Raw genomic sequence first — 17,634 nt, 5'->3', positions numbered from 1 at the left:
ACATTGAATCTTCACAAGTCTTCATGTCTTATTTGTTATTTCAAGCATCTATTCATGTTAACATTTAACTGAGCCCTATAAAAGCTTACTTACTGGCTAAACTTTAATTGACCCTATAGATAAAATAGTTGTTATCTGAGTATATTATGTTTTATGATACTTGATGATATGTTAAAACCATTTTCAGGATGAAAGTTCAATAGAAAGTGATGAATTTGATATGAGTGATTCAACACGGATGTCAGCTGTGAACTCTGACCTCAGCTCCAATCTTGAGGAAAGGATGCAAAGTCCCCAGGCTCTTCATGGCCAACAAGATGGTAAGCCTTTTAAACTGAGCAAACAAAACAATAACATAATCCTGGATCAGAATTGATTAAACAACCGCTTCTTATTCTGGTGGTAATTTTTTATCTGTTTCTATGGAGACTTTTTTCTGTACACTAAGGTTATGTTATCCACTTCATTATTCTTAGATTCAACTACTTGGATTAAAACTGTAAATGCTAGTTATAAAATTCAAGCTTGCCCATGTTTCGCATTCTGAGCTTAAAATGAGTTACATTAGTGGACTTTGGGTTTCTGTAAGGTTTTCTAGCTTTGGTTTCTTGGACCATTATTCTCCTGACTGAATAAAGAGTTTAATAATGGTCAGAGATTAATGAGGATGTTTTGATTTTCTAAAAGACAAAGGAATAGCCAAAAAATAATTGCTATAAAAGAACAATTTTACCATAGTGATTTTGCTGGGTAAGAAGATTTTTGCTGCAATTTTGAGCTGTTTTATTCAGCTCTAAAGAAAAGAATGATCATGATCTTTCATTCCTGGGTCTGTTGATGATTCCTGAGTCATCGCACTGTCCTTGATAGAGCAGTTAAGGTTGAGAAAACTGGACGTGTAGAGAAGGCTTAGCAATTAACACTTTAAGTCTAGTATATTCAGAGATTTTTTGAAACTATCTTGTAGATTTTTGTCTTTGTAAATATAATATCCTGCATGCAAGGAAATGTTCCTTACTTGGTAATTGCGGATAAAAATTCAGGCTTACAAATAGAAGGAAATTGTCCAATTTTATTCAAAAATAGTTTATTATTCCGGTAATTAACAAATTTACATGAGCTTTTTGACTGTGTATTTTTGTGCCTGCATCTGTTGATAGCAAATAAAGCTCTTTACTTGTTTTCTCTGGTACTTGATTTAAAAACTGGTTGCACAAGATTGCTGCATTTCTAGCTTCTGTTAGTGTTCTTATGTTGTCAAACGAGAAATCCCTAGTTTTAATCAGAAAGTCTTTATAAATGTGAGGGAGGACTTGTGTCCCCACTTCAGATGAATCTAAAAGATGCTGGTGTCCTTGATGGTGTGAGTTACAAAGAAGGAGCAGGACACTGGTCATCAGTGGCTTTAAAATCACATTTTACTCGTTACATAGTATAACACCTCTTGCAACAGAAATGATGCTTATTTGGGAAATTTCTAAGAATGTAGTTCTTCTGGTGTGGCTATAAATTGCTTTTTTTCTTCTAAAATATTAGTAGATTTTCAGATTTTGTTTTTTAATGAAAAACATATAGCACCAGCATAACGGAATAACCATATATATGTGTGTGTGTGTGTGTGTGTGTGTGTGTAGTTGGGTGGGTGTGTATCACTCTTAATATTATTTGCATGTTTTGCCTGACCATCATCTTTTTTACTCCTTAATTTTGGGGATCATAAATAATAAGAGGATGTCTCTCATGATGCAAATCCTTTGTTTTCTTGATTGAAGTCTATTATGGGTCTTTGGCTAGGAGACAGTTGACGTGACATAAATATATGTTGATTTTAATAAAATGTGGAGGAATAATGTCAAATATTACTTTGTCTTAGGAGAAGGCATTGATACCTTTCTCATTGTATGTTGATGTGTGCATCAAGGATAAGGACATACCTAGTAGTTTCTTCTCCAGCCTAAGCCTTCCCTGACCTGTTCAACGCCTTCTCCTCACACTTCTCTTGCAGTTTCCTCTGCTTGCAATTACCTCTTCTTTCTCCTGCATCACAGGTTTTCCCCAGAATCAACATACACACATGATGTAATAAAGGCCCTCCTTAGGAGACCACCATTAATCTCACGGTGTCCCTGTATTCATTGCCCTTTTCTCTGCCCCACCCCCACGATACTCTTTACTGCAAAACTGAGAACCTGTCTCATCTCCACTTCCTCACTCTACCCTTCCCGGCTCATCTCAGGTAGGGTTTCATCCTCACCGTCCCATTCCACTTGCTCTTGTGAGTGCTACCAGAAGTCTTCATGTGGCCTGATTCTTTGATCCAGCCTTAGTCCTCAGCTTTCTAATTACTAATATCAAAGGATCGCACACCATTTGCTTCCTGGTGGGCCTGTCTCTGGGTTCCTTTTTCATTGTCTAGTCAATAGATGGCGGGGTATGCTGGGGTGCAGCCCTTCTCCATCTCCTCTTCTGTGCTCACTGCCTAGATGACCACATCAAATCACTTGGCTTTCAATATGATCTGTACCCTGATGAGTCTCACGTTTGCCTCTCCAAGCCCTAGTATCTTTCTTGAGCTCAGGACTCTCTCCTCCTCTCTATTACCTAAATTTTAACATTCTTCAGAGGATTTATCAGGGTATGAAATGATATTATTTTTCTTATCAGCTGTTTTTCTTCTATACTATAAGTATCATATTAACTAGGGAATCTTTTGTGTTTTTGATTTCCTTTCAGTTTCTCCATTCGACATACTTCTTAAATAGTCTATTATGTAAATAATTATGCCCCATTATGTAAATCTAACTTTTCACCATAATCATGATTTGTCACATACATTTTGCATATTTTTTGTGAGTTTCTTTTCTCTTTCTCCCTAACAATGGCACTCTCATAGTTAACCCATACTGACAAACTAACATTCCTGAATTTCTCTGTATATACAAACAGACACACACACTGACACACTTACACACAGATGTACATACTCAGAAGATTTTGTCATCATTTTATAAAAATAGGTTATATCTTTTACAGTAGTCTGTTTCTTGCTTTTTTCATCCATATTACCTTTTTTAAGAGCTGCTTGAATACTAAGATGTATATACAGTATGTGTGAGTGCCTGCTCAGTCATGTCAGATCTGTGACCCCCATGGACTGTAGCCTACCAGGCTCTTCTCTCCATGAGATTTCTCCAGCAAGAATACAGGAGTGGGTTGCCATTTCCTTCTCCAGGGCATCTTCCCAACCCAGGGATCAAACCCACATCTCCTGTGTCACCTGCATTGGCAGGTGGATTCTTTACCACTGTGCTACCTGGGAAGCCTGTATATACAGTCTGCTGCTGCTGCTGCTGAGTCGCTTCAGTTGTGTCCACCTCTGTGCGACCCCATAGACGGCAGCCCACCAGGCTCCCCCGTCCCTGGGAGTCTCCAGGCAAGAACACTGGAGTGGGTTGCCATGTCCTTCTCCAATGCATGAAAGTGAAAAGTGAAAGTGAAGTCGCTCAGTCATGTCTGACTCTTCACGACCCCATGGACTGCAGCCCACCAGGCTCCTCCGCCCATGGAATTTTCAGGCAAGAGTACTGGAGTGGGGTGCCATTGCCTTATCTGGTATATACAGTCTAATGTTCAGTAAAAACAAAGATAATGGTCCCTATGCCTTTAATTAACACACAATCTAAAGGAATAAAAGTATACATATACCATTTGCTTTTGGTTACAGTTCATTGAACCAATGTGGGAAAAGTCCTGCCTCTGTAAAAATAAGAATTCGTGCTACTAAAACTTTTAGTTTGTATCTCCTTGAAATCAGTGGGGATGTAGAATACTAGGACTACCTTGGGTCTGGGGGTATATTGCTTTCTGTGGATAATATGCTTTGATCTTTAGTAATCAGTGGGTAAGGACTTATGATGTAACATATCCAATTATGGTAGCAACCTGAATACAGCTTCAATCTAGAGTAGTTTAGTCCAGGGATTTCGAAGCATCACTGGCTTCCACCCACTCTGTGCCAGTGTTGCCTACCGCCAACCATTATGGCCAAAAATGTTTATAGACACTGAAAATGTCCTGTGCATACCAAAGTTAAGGTCACTGCATCTCTGGTATAGGCAGAGAAGGACCATCTCAGTAATAATCCAATAAGATGAATATTAAGAAGGCAATGGAGAGAAGTTTAGAAATGGAAATTGGAGTGAAGTCTAGGAAATATGAACGTATGAAACTCCAGTTTAATATTCATAAAATATGAACAATATAAACATTTTAAAGCTAAAGCATTCTATTTTCTTTAGTACTAAGCAGTTACTTTAAGGTATTATTGGAAAGAAATTGAAATAGCATATTGTCAGTTTTCAGGACTCTTTCCCATACTTATAACACAGGAAAGTGTAACAGAGTATTATTGGACATAGTGAGAATAAACTTCTTTTGTTCTCATCTCACATGGTAATGGATGATTTTTAAATCTCTTCAATATCAAGGGAAAGAAAGAATATGAAATATAAATCAGTTTGTAGATATAGCTATACAATGCACATACGAAAAAGAGAGGAAAAGAAGGGAAATGTCTTGCCATCAGACTAGATAATTAGGTAAAGGTGAAGAAAATACAAACCAGAATGATGAATTTGATAAGAAAAAAGTGTGTCAAAACTGATGTGTAATATTCAATTTCTTTTACTTAGTTTAAGTTTATAATGCTCTAACTCAATTAAAATATAGAAATGCACAGAAACTTTGAATCTTTGTTTAGGAAATATTTTACCTTCATTTAAAAAATTGAAGTATAATTTACATAACACATCATTATTAGTTTTGATGTACAATGTAACAATTTTGTGTGTGTAATACATTACAAAATTATCTCCACAATAAGTCTAGTTAACATCCATCATCTCATATAGTTACAATTTTTCTTTCCTGTGACAAGAACATTTAAGATCTACTCTTTAAACAACTTCCAAATTACAGGGCAGTTTTATTAACCATAGGCCCTATGCTGTACATTAAGTCCCTAGAATTTACATATTTTAAATTGGAAGTTTGTTCCTTTTGACCACCTTCACCCATTTTTTCATGAAAATATATTAAACTATGTCAAACTTTTTTGCTATCTTCAGTAATGCCTTTAGGATAAAGTTGTTTAACATATTACATAATCATTTGAGTTACTCAGGACACTATGAGGTCCTTTAAGCTCTGGTGAAGTAGAAGGAGCTTACTGTGCAACAGGTTCTTCACAGTAGTGGTTGTGGCCCATGGAATTCCAAAATGCTTTCTTGGATCAAAAAGCTTAGAGGTGCTCTGTACTCGAATGTTCATCAATTTGTAAGTATTCTTGTTTTTCCATCTATTTCAATGGATTATAAATAGAAATGTCACTTAAGGCTTATGTTGTCCAATCCCAGATGCTAGAAATTTGTGGGAATGTGGACTAGCTCATAATAGTATTTTTTAAAATTATTGATTTGGAATTGGTACCTAAAAATAGCTGATTTACCTTTTATTCTTGTCTTAGGTAATTTATTATTAATAAGATATCTGGCAAAAGTGTTGGATTTAGAAATAGACAAAGATTCAGTTCACAATATTCAACTTCTGATAGAGAAATACTTTTCTAAGAGACATCTGAATTTTTCTGTGTTAATAACATATTGTATACTGTTGATAGTTTTATAAGGGAAAATTTGTGCTTTATGAAACTCAAAAATATTATTAGATTATCACTAGCAAAGGATTTCTGTATTTTTAAGTCACAACAAATTGTATTTTCCCTTTTGCCATTTTTAAAAGACTATAGGAATATAGAACTTTAAAGAGAAGTTGAGGCACACCTTTCAAATCTTTGCACATTAGCTTATTTGCCTTTAAAAGTAAGGGATTACAATAGGAAAATTGTATACATTTCTCTTTGGCCCTCATTTTGTTTTATTTTGGTTGTGAAATCACAGAATATATTGCTCTAAAAGGTATAGAATGTGCCATATCTCTCAACTCAATGGAATTATGTAGAGATATTTTTAACATAATTTTTGCAATATTTTGGTACTTCATTAATGTATGAATGACTTGTTTATTCATACATCATATTCAAACAATAACTTGTTTATTCATTAAAAATTAACAATGGCACGTGCCAAGCAAAGTAGTGTAATGTCTAGAAACAATGAAAGAGGGAGAGAGACTTGTGAGGGAAGAATTCCCCTAAAGTGCATTGACATTTATTTCAGCTTTTACCTATGATTCCTGGAGAGGCAAATGGCTCCCCAGTCCAGCATCCTTGTCTGGAGAATTCCATGGACAGAGGAGCCGGGCGGGCTACAGTCCATGGAATCGCAAAGAGTCTGACACGACTGTGCAACTTTCACATCACTTACCTATGATAGACTTCTAAATAATATATTCAAGGCAACTTTTTTCTTTCTTGTATATGTTTTCTAATTCTAATAGCATTTAGAAATGCATCATTCATTTACCAGAATTTGAAAACATTTCGCTTTCCACATATTTGTTTTCTAAAAAGGTTTTAATATGCTTTGATTGGTCAGGCCATTTTTGATACACAGAAAATAATTAATTGGAATTTAGTGGCTAATATGCATATAATTATTAGAATATGGTGTATATGTATACAAACATAGTGTGCGTATGTATATCTTATGCATGTATGCTCAGTCATGTCTGACTCTTTGAGACCCCATGGCCCACCAGGCTCCTCTGTCCATGGGATTCTCCAGGCAAGAACACTGGAGTGGGTTGTTGTTTCCTCTTCCAGGGGATCTTCCCCACCCAGGGATTGAAACAGCATTGCCTGCCTCTCTGAATTGGCAGGAGGATTCTTTACCACTGAGCCACCTGGGAAGCCCATAAACATCTTAAAATAATGATTAATTATAATAAACTTCAAAGAACTTTAGGTCTTACTGCTGAGAGCAGGTAATTTTTTTTTGCATAAATATCAGTTTAATGAAAGTTAAGTAATAATTTACATAGGCTATTACTATATTATAGGTAATTCAGTACATTTTATTAATATTGCTCTTCAGTTTATTACACTTAGCAGATACTGTGTTTTTTACAACTTGCAGGTTTATGGCAGCCCTATGTTGAGCAAGTATATCAGTGCCAATTTTCCAGCAGCATTTGGTCACTTTTTGTCTCTGTCATATTTTTGTAATTCTTATAATACTGATATTTCTAACCTTTTTATTATTATTATTATTATGGTGATCTGAAATCAGTGATTTCTGATGCAAAAGCTTAGTGATCAGTATTACTATTGCAAAAAGATTGACTCGTGAAAGGTTCAGATGATGACATTTTTAGTATAAAGTATTTTTAAGTTATATACATTATTTCTTGAGACATAATGCTATTGTACACTTAACTGACTGCCATATTGTATTAAGATAACTTTTATGTGCACTGGGAAACCAAAAAGTTCAGATGACTTGTTTTATTACAATACTCATTTTTAATATGTTCATCTTGAACTGACCCATGTTATCTGCAAATAATAGGTAAGCATTTTGTATTCTAACATTACATTGAACCATATGAATTTGCCATATTGACTCAACCTAATAGTTCAAACTCTCGAATAACTTAAAATATTGATAGAACATGAAAATTATTAAAACAAAAAGTTTTTGAAGTTGGGATATATTTCTGTTTCAGAACAATAATGCATACACATGGACAGCAAGCATGTGTCTTGACTAGTCAATGTATAAGATGGCCATAGTCTTGTTTTAAGTGTAAACGTATAAGGGAGTAAATGTAAAAATAGCAATTTAGTTGTGAGGTAAATAACTGTGTAAAGCAATATTGCAGTGGCAGTCACATTTTTTCTTCTGTCCTTGTTTAGATTATATGCTGGACTGACAGCATAGACTCCTACTTGGGGAACTTATTTTAAATATACAGATTTAGGGGGACCCATCTCAGATGGGATGCCTGAGGAAAAAGGATGGTGCCACTACTCCAGATTATAATTTTGAAGATACCACGTATGTTTCTATCTGACAGTTTTGGAGTTTGAAGTTGGCATGAATTAGGTCATGCAGGTATAGTTCATACTCAGATGCTGCTTTTGGTCAGTGGTACCTTCTGTGTCAGGCCCTCTCCAGTGACTGGTAAAGAATCTGCCTGCAATTCGGAGACCACCTCTAATGCAGGAGACCCGAGTCTGATCCATGGGTCGGAAGATCCCCTGGAGAAGGGAATGGCTACCCACTCCAGTATTCTTGCCTGGAGAATCCCATGGAGAGAGGGACCTGGCAGGCCATAGTCTACGGGGTCACAAGAGTCAGACCTGACTAAGTGACTAAACCAACCACCACCACTTTCTGAGTCACTTTTCTGGTGAGGATTGTGTGAGTTTCTATGGGTTTCTTTTATTCTTTTTTTTTTTTCTTTTTAACCTACAATTTTTTTTAACTTTATTTTGCTTTATAATACTGTATTGGTTTTGCCATACATTGACATGACTCAGCCACGGGTGTACATGAGTTCCCAATCCTGAACCCCCTCCCACCTCCTACCCCATATCATCTCTCTGGATCATTCCCATGCACCAGCCCCAAGCATCCTGTATCCTGCATTGAATATAGACTGGCAATTCGTTTCTTACATGATAGTATACATGTTTCAATGCCATTCTCCCAAATCTTCCCACCCTCTCCCTCTCCCACAGAGTCAATGGAATATTATTCAGCCATTAAAAAGAATACATTTGAATCAGTTCTAATGAGGTGGATGAAACGAGCCTATTATACACAGTGAAATAAGCCAGAAAGAAAAAACACCAATACAGTATACTAACACATATATATGGAATTTAGAAAGATGGTAATGATAACCCTGTGTGTGAGACAGCAAAAGAGACACAGATGTATAGAACAGACTTTTGGACCTTATGGGTTTCTTTTAAAATTGTCTTCTTCGTTATGAAATTTGTTGCACATTGCATTCTTTCAGTTCAGTCGCTCAGTCGTGTCTGACTCTTTGCGACCCCATGAATCGCAGCACGCCAGGCCTCCCTGTCCATCACCACTTCCCGGAGTTCACTCAGACTCAAGTCCATCGAGTCCGTGATGCCATCCAGCCATCTTATCCTCGGTCGTCCCCTTCTCCTCCTGCCCCCAATCCCTCCCAGCATCAGAGTCTTTTCCAATGAGTCAACTCTTCGCATGAGGTGGCCAAAGTACTGGAGCTTCAGCTTTAGCATCATTCCTTCCAAAGAAATCCCAGGGCTGATCTCCTTCAGAATGGACTGGTTGGATCTCCTTGCAGTCCAAGGGACTCTCAAGAGTCTTCTCCAACAACACCACAGTTCAGAAGCATCAGTTCTTCGGTGCTCAGCCTTCTTCACAGTCCAACTCTCACATCCATACATGACCACAGGAAAAACCATAGCCTTGACTAGACGGACCTTAGTTGGCAAAGTAATGTCTCTGCTTTAGAATATACTATCTAGGTTGGTCATAACTTTTCTTCCAAGGAGTAAGCGTCTTTTAATTTCATGGCTGCAATCACCAACTGCAGTGATTCTGGAGCCCCCAAAAACAAAGTCTGACACTGTTTCCACTGTTTCCCCATCTATTTCCCATGAAGTGATGGGACCGGATGTCATGATCTTCGTTTTCTGAATGTTGAACTTTAAGACAACTTTTCGCTCTCCTGTTTCACTTTCATCAAGAGGCTTTTTAGCTTCTCTTCACTTTCTGCCATAAGGGTGGTGTCATCTGCGTATCTGAGGTTATTGATATTTCTCCCAGCAATCTTGATTCCAGCTTTTGTTTCTTCCAGTCCAGTGTTTCTCATGATGCACTCTGCATATAAGTTAAACAAGCAGGGTGACTATATACAGTCTTGACATACTCCTTTTCCTATTTGGAACCAGTCTGTTGTTCCACGTCCAGTTCTAACTGCTGCTTCCTGACCTGCATTCAGATTTCTCAAGAGGCAGGTTAGGTGGTCTGGTATTCCCATCTCTTTCAGAATTTTCCACAGTTTATTGTGATCCACACAGTCAAAGGCTTTGGCATAGTCATTAAAGCAGAAATAGATGTTTTCCTGGAACTCTTGCTTTGGCCATGATCCAGCAGATGTTGGCAATTTGATCTCTGGTTCCTCTGCCTTTTCTAAAACCAGCTTGAACATCAGGGAGTTCACGGTTCACGTACTGCTGAAGCCTGGCTTGGAGAATTTTGAGCATTACTTTACTAGCATGTGAGATGAGTGCAATTGTGCGGTAGTTTGAGCATTCTTTGGCATTGCCTTTCTTTGGGATTGGAATGAAAACTGCCCTTTTCCAGTCCTGTGGCCACTCCTGAGTTTTCCAAATGTGCTGGCATATTGAGTGCAGCCCTTTCACAGCATCTTCTTTCAGGATTTGAAACAGCTCAACTGGAATTCCATCACCTCCACTAGCTTTGTTCATAGTGATGCTTTCTAAGGCCCACTTGACTTCACATTCCAAGATGTCTGGCTCTAGATTAGTGATCACATCATCATGATTATCTGGGTCGTGAAGATCTTTTTTGCATTCTTTATTAGTTTAAAAAAATCTCTTTGCTAGCCTATTATATTTTACAGCCTGCTGTATCTGCATATTGCACACCTTGGATTTAATTTAAGAAAACACACACACATGCAATTCTTTTTTATCACCCTGTGTACATGTGAATACAATTTTAGTAAAAATATGTTTGTGACTAAAATTGCATCTAATTTAGCTGAACAGAATAGTTTTGGTAATTATTAAAGTATACAAAGCAGCAATAAAAACAACTACTATTGGCCATTTAATTTAGTTGGGAAATCTAATAAAGCATGTTTTTAATAAAAATGATGTATAACAGGATATGTGATAGGAAATTAAATTTAGTAGTTAATTTTTAAAGATGGTGACTTTTAAGTACAAAAGCTATTAAAATTTGTTGAGACTTAACACTAAATTCTTTATAGATGTTGTGTTGTCTTGAGTAAGGCATTTCCATTTTTCTACAAACTGTTTTCTTTTAACTGCTTATAATTGTTTAGGAAATTTTGTACAAAGCAAAAATGGTTAAAAGAATGTTTATGTATATTCTTTTTACATAAATGGAATAAAGCTTTTGACTTCCAAAATTGAACCTATTCTTAGCTCTGTTATTGTTTTCAGTTTTTAAGCTGAATATGTTTCTGTATTTAAAATACATGAAAATGATACAGTGCTGCTTTTTTTTTTCTTAAAACAAATTCTAATGCCTGATTAAAACATAATTTTTATAGTAAACTTATTGAATTAACTCTGGAATGAGGTAGCTAAGCAAATGACATTTTTTGAGAGCTTTCTTTTCATTGCAGTTGCTCTATAAGTAATTATATTATAATTTGCAGAAATATAATGTATTATTGTAAGCTATGTTGAGAAAATCATTAATTAATTGTAAGGAATGTTACTTTGATTTAGAGGAAATTTTGATTGCTAGATTTTTTTGCAACATTATTATGCTTGTGTATGCATCTTGGTGTGAGTGTATTTAATCATTTGAAATAGCTTTTAAGTAGTAATTCTCTATTTTTGAAAGCAGAAGAAGAAATAGCAACTTGACTTATGTATAAAGATTAAGTATGAAAAAAAGATGCTGAGTTGTACACTTATTTAATATGCTTTTGTGGGGAATATTATTTTCTTCTTGTATTTAGGATCATATTATTTGAAATTTTACTTTTCTCTGAAGTTAAAATTCTACTTTTTGATTCTTATTTTATATAAGTGATTTTTCATATAAGAGAGTTCTTGATTAAAATTTAGCTTATTGATTTCAATCTCAAGTTTGTACACCCCAGTGACCAGTCCAATTTTAGCTCAATACTGGGCCCCTGGAAAATTGGGGGAGGTTGGCTTGATTCTAGGCTTGCCTTTGAGAGTCTAATCTGATCAGTAGAGGGTTAACTTAAAATTTTACTTCTGGGTTAGTTCTTTGTTTTCAAGTATTGCTCTTGTGTTTTGTCATTTTCTTCATGGTAGTGATTGTTGGTTCACAAATGATTACATGTGTTGACTGAAACCAAATAGACTGCCAGATATTTCTCCATCAAAGACAGGTTTATTCAGGATTAGCAGAGAGTTACAGTTTGGGGTCTGCAGTAATGGTGAGACACATGTAAGTTCCCAAGTGGTATGAGGGGGAAAATAATTCTATAGAGGGGAAAAGAAAGTTGAGACTGTTATAGTAAACAAAGAGTCCATGGCTTGTCATTGGCTGAATCCTTCCAAGGAAACAAGTGAAGTCTTTCTTCTTCCAGTTGGGTTCTGTTGTCATTACAGGGCATGGCTTTCCCCTTCTTGTCTCCCAGCTCTATTTAATTCAAGTTTATGTTGATTTTTTTTTTTTTTCCCCTTTAGAGCAAGTTTTTTCTCTGAAAGCATCACTGGCCGAGAGTAAGGTTTTATATAGTTTCAATGCCTTTTTGTCCCTCAGCGTCAGGAAGGACCTTTCCTAAGAGTAATGTTTCATGTCAGAGAGAAAATGCACAGATTAGAAAACTACTGAGGTCAGATTTGAATAATGATGAATGGTGCTAGGGAGAACTCTCAGGCACTTTTATTTATTTATTTTTTAGTCTCAGGTCTATATGTTATCAAGATCATAGACATCTGAAGTGTTATGTCATCATCAAAAGTTTGGTCCACATATATTCCATCCGGCCTGGTCCTGATATCTTGGGAAAGTTGTTTTATCAAATTTCACCTGCTTCAATTCTAGGAAATGTTTACCTTCATATCACCAGACAATACGCATTCAGGGTCTATTCAGGGTTCAGTGCTTTCTGTGGATGTGTCACTTGAATCTAAGAATCTATTTCTTGGAGTTTGGTGGGGCTAGGGCTAGAAGTACCTAATAGGAACATGGTGGGCTGCCGTCTCTGCAGTCGCGCAGAGTCAAACACTACTGAAGCGACTTAGCAGCAGCAGCAGCCATTGAGTTTGAGGAGTTCTTCTGGAGGTGCTCTTTCCAGTAGGTGAAGTTTCCAGGTTACAAGCTGTGGTTCTTAAGGTCATTATCTCTGATGGCAAACTGACAGGGTCACTCCAGAGAAGTTTACTGTAGATGATCGTGATGTCAGGAGGTGCTACGTTAGTGCTAAGCAGTTGTGAGGGACTTCCTCAGTGACAGAAGGGAGGAAAGTGGTAGGGTTTAAGATTGCCACAATGTAAAAGAGTTACATGAGGAGCAATTACTAGAACTTCATAGGGAGGTGTGGTGGTGAATGAGAAATGAGTATGATAATTCAGGAGTGGTATAAAAATGGTACTGAAATGCATGAAGTACAAAAATGGTTAGAAGGAATCCCACGACACTTTTCTTGAAGGTCTTAACCAAGTAAACGGTGGTGGTCATGGCTCTAAGACCAGAGGAGTTAGCCCTAAGTGACAGGGTCCGGGTGCTGATTGTAACACCCTATGGGTGATGGTGGTCCTTAGGTTTTTGGGCAAGTACTCCATTCCTTCCTTTACATTATAGAAAAAGAAAAAAGGTAATCTAATAATTGGGATGCCCAAGGGCAGATGAGTTCATCAGACTCTCCTTTAAGGCCTTAATGGCTAAGCAAGTCACTTATTCCCATATAATTTGATTGGAGTTTTTGTTCCCTAGTAAAACATGGAGATTTGGCCATGAGAGAGAAATTTAGAATTCAATTTTGGCAATGACTAACTAGCCCAAGAAAGCCTTGCAGCTGGCACTTAGTTTTGGGTTTGGGAAAATTTAGGACAGTTTGAAGCCTGTCTGTATCTAGGTGAAGCCCTAGTTCAAATATCATATGCTATAAATACTGAACCTGGGTTTGGACAAACTGCAAAGTTTTTGTCAACCTTCTGCCCCTTTAAGACCAAAAGCTCTACCACTTGGATGAAGTCTTCCTGTGAGGAGGCTTGAGGAGCAAAGAAGCAAATCATACACGTATTTCAACAAAGTTGAACCTCTAGGGAACTTTATATCAGATCAGCCTTTAGGATCTGCAAGAAATAAGGGCTCTCAGTAAAACCCTGAGGCATTACTGTCCAGGTGAATTGTTTTCCTTCCCAAGTGAAGGCAGAAAGGTATTGACTGGTTTCATCAACTGAAATACTAAAGAATGCACTGTGTAAGTCAATTACAGTAAAGAATTTACTTTTGGTAGGAATGAAGACTAGTAACCTATCAGGGTTAGAAACAACAGAGTGTAATGATCTTGTTTATTGCTTAGAAGTCCTAGATACACCTCCATTCTCAGACCTTAGATTTTCTCACCAGTAAAATAGGAGTGTTATAGGGGCTTTGACAAGGAATAATGAACCTTTCAGCCTTGAAATCTTCTATTATGGGATTTATGCCTTGAAGAGCTGCTTTACTTATAGAGGATTGATTGATTCTGGGAAAAGGTTTTGAGGCATCTCTTTGAATTTTGATGGAAGATATGCTATGAATTTTGCCACTATCATTTGGAGGTATCCAAAAGGATTTTGGTAACTGATTCAGTAGAAGTAAAGAGTGTTTCTAGAGTCTGTTCTAGTACTATCAGAGATGGAACAAATTAAAGATGCCAAAGGGTTATTTAATTCACCTGGTTGGTTACTTCGATGACTACCATGAAATTTTAGAATTATTTACTCCTTTTGAGAGAAAGAAATTCCAGCATGATACTTCTCTAAAAACTCCCAGCCTAATAAATGTATAGGCACTGGAAACCAAAGAGGGAAAACTGGGGTGTATATTTCTCAAAGGGCTTAAACAAAAGGGAATAGTAAGTAGGTTCCAAGACAGGTTCCTTAGCGATTCCCACTAGAACTGTTTTAGTACTCTGTGTCTGTGTTTGAGCACCAAGAATGTGGCTCCAGTGTCAATTAGGATTGAAAGAGGTTCATCCACAGTCTGGAAAAATGCTTCTCCAAGCCAAATAAGAGAGAGAATTGGGAAGAACCCCATAGTTCTTTGGAAACTTGTCATTGAGAGCTGGGAAGGTGTTGGCAAGACTGGTTAGAAAGCATGCCTAAATTTGTAACAGTTTCTTTTCTGATGTCCTGGCTGTTTGAAATAATAGCAGAAACCAAGAGGATTTTGATTTCATTTAGGAGTCTTCATTTGCTGGATGTGAAGATAAAGAATTTTGGTAATCTCCCTTTTAGGTGACTCACCTAGGGTATGAGAGGACTGGTTTGCCAAATTCACTAAATCTGAAGTGGACACAGTTCCCATTTCATCATGGTCCAGTTTACTAGAAGAGAAAGGTCCCAGTTCAGCCCATGAATAAACAAGGAGTTACAAAATACCTGGGAGGAACCAACATCTGAAGGAAGATCAGAATTTTCTTTAAAATAATCTGAAGTTGATTGTAAAGTCATGAACAGGTTCATCAGATTTTTGTTTGCAGGCTGGAATCTTGTTCCAGTTAGCAAGTTTTGGGAAAGCCCTTGGGAAAGCTCGATGAAATCGCCTAGCAAATGCTCAAGCCTGCTCGTGCGTAAGTTAGCAGGCTGGTCTCCTGATTTTAATTCCAGAGACCTTTCAGCATTTTCCCAATTAGTGGTTTTCATCCAGTGCTGGGCCTGACCTTTACCAACAGCCTTATAAGCGATCTGATATAAATCTAAGAAACCAGGTTGATAAGTTTAAATGACCATATTAAATTCCTCAGCAAGTCTGTCAAGATCTTCAGTTACTTTAGGAAGATCTTTGACTATGGCTCACAGTTCAGCTTTAGTCCAGGGAATATAATTAAGAGTTTAGCCTCTGGATCCTCAGAGGGTTTAATTTTAAAGCGGCAGATCCAGGTAATTTCAGGTTAAAAGGGAGAGGGAAGAGTTTCAGAAAAAGGGGGAGTTTGGAGAGAGAATTGATGTGAAGGAACTGGGGGCATAGAGAAGGCATAGGTGTAGGAAGGAAGGAGGAAGATGGTGCTGAAGGCCAAGTCTGACGGGAGAAGTCAAGGGAGAGAGACAGGATGGCACTAGTGGCCAAATCTGAGACAAAGAATTGAAGGAGGACGAGCCTGGGGCTTTGGGAGCCATTTTGCTTTCTTTAATCATTTGTTTGCCACAATCTTAAAATCTTAATTTTCAGAGAGGCAATTTTAGACTCCTCATAAAGTTAGAAAACTTGCAAATACCAGTAAATCAAAATAAATATTGCACTCAGTTCTGGAAATTTCTGAGTTATGTAGTCCAATTCCATTTCCAGGAAATTAAGTTTGGTAATTTCCAAAGTTCTCCAGAATGGCCTTTGATATTCTAAATTGCCTTTGGTCAAGTCAGTCCATTTAGTTAGAAATGTACATGAGGAAACACCATGGTTTTTTAAACATAAATTTTAAACAGACGTCTTGAAGGGGAACCTTCATAATATTTAGATAGTAGGATCTATTTCTCAGGGGTTTTTGCTAGAGTAAAAGAACAATTTTCAAACAGCTTAAATAACCTACAGCTTTAAACAGCTCAATTTCAAACAGCTTGCAGCTTAAACAGCTTCCAGTGTGAATAGCCTTTAGCCCTAACACCAGACAGTCTAAGGATACAGCGTGGTACTGGAGGAGCCAGGCCAAAGGCTTTCCATCCAGCTGCCAGAAAACAGCCCCTATTCCAAAAGACTGGACCCATGGGATGGCTGAACTTGCACAGATTTAGTGAAGCAGCCCCTGTTCCCAAAGAAATGGGCAGATGGCTTCTCAGCCAGTTTTGGTTGAAACAGTCTGATAGTAAAATCAGTCCACAGTGCTAAGTGAGTGCTCACATACAGACAAAACCTTAACTAGATAGACAAAACCTTAAAGTAGATCTCAAGTCTGGAGCGCTTCAAACACAAACAGGGTGTGAACTCAGATTGAGGGGAAAGATATGCCTACAAACTGCAGGGCTGGCAAGAAAGCAGTGGGGAACAGGGGGCTCAATTGTTGGTCTCACACTCATTTGCCCACCAGCCCAGGAGTCTTCAGGTGTTTTCTCTGGTCTCTGTATGGTTTCCAAAATGTTGACATAAAACAAGTAGACTGCCAGATATTTTTCCAGGAAAGATGGGTTTATTCAGGCTCAGCAGAGTTTTATTTTAGGGTTTGAATCATGAGGAGCCTCATAGAAGTCCTCACATACACAAGAAGGAGCCCTCTTTTATAGAGGGCAAAAAGGAGTTGGACGATTGTAGTCAATGTAAGAGTCCATGGGTTTTCTGTTATCTGAGTCTGTGCCAGGAAACAAGAGGTATCTTTCTTCCTGTTGGGCTCTGTTATCATTGCAGGGTATGAAACTCCTCTTTCTGATCCTCCGCCTTTATTTAATTGAGGTTTCTACTTATTATTATTATTTTTTGCATATGAATCCAGTGTTCAATGTTTCTGTTCCCCTAGGTGATGCCAAAATTCTATTGGAAACAAATAGAAGATACTAGACCATTTAGTCTTTGAATATTGAGTTTTGCCTGTCCAGTAATACAAAAATAAGGTCAAGAATTCATGTCACACGGAAGAGCTGTTTGGATTCATGTCAATCTATGCCAAAACCAATACAGAATTGTAAAGTAAAAATTAAAAATAAATAAATAAATAAATAAAAAATAAATAAATAAACCCCCCCCCAAAAAAAAAGAAAGTACATATCCTTTGTGA

At 37.3% G+C, this 17,634-nt stretch overlaps 1 protein-coding gene across 3 annotated transcripts in view; it reads left to right on the top strand.

The window, feature by feature from the left end:
* The window catches only part of NOL4 (nucleolar protein 4), a 467,787-nt gene that overhangs the window by 145,597 nt on the left and 304,556 nt on the right, over positions 1-17,634 (top strand). For all 3 annotated transcript variants that reach the window (XM_040264815.1, XM_040264814.1, XM_040264816.1), the window contains exon 5: positions 188-320. In XM_040264815.1, the coding sequence (XP_040120749.1) occupies positions 188-320 (133 nt within the window). The remainder of the gene's footprint in view (positions 1-187; positions 321-17,634) is intronic.

The sequence above is a fragment of the Oryx dammah genome, unplaced genomic scaffold, assembly GCF_014754425.2.
Source record: "Oryx dammah isolate SB20612 unplaced genomic scaffold, SCBI_Odam_1.1 HiC_scaffold_22, whole genome shotgun sequence".
Taxonomy (NCBI): Eukaryota; Metazoa; Chordata; class Mammalia; order Artiodactyla; family Bovidae; genus Oryx; species Oryx dammah.
The sequence above is the reverse complement of the archived record's forward strand: the minus strand, read 5'-3'. Positions and strand labels throughout refer to the sequence as shown.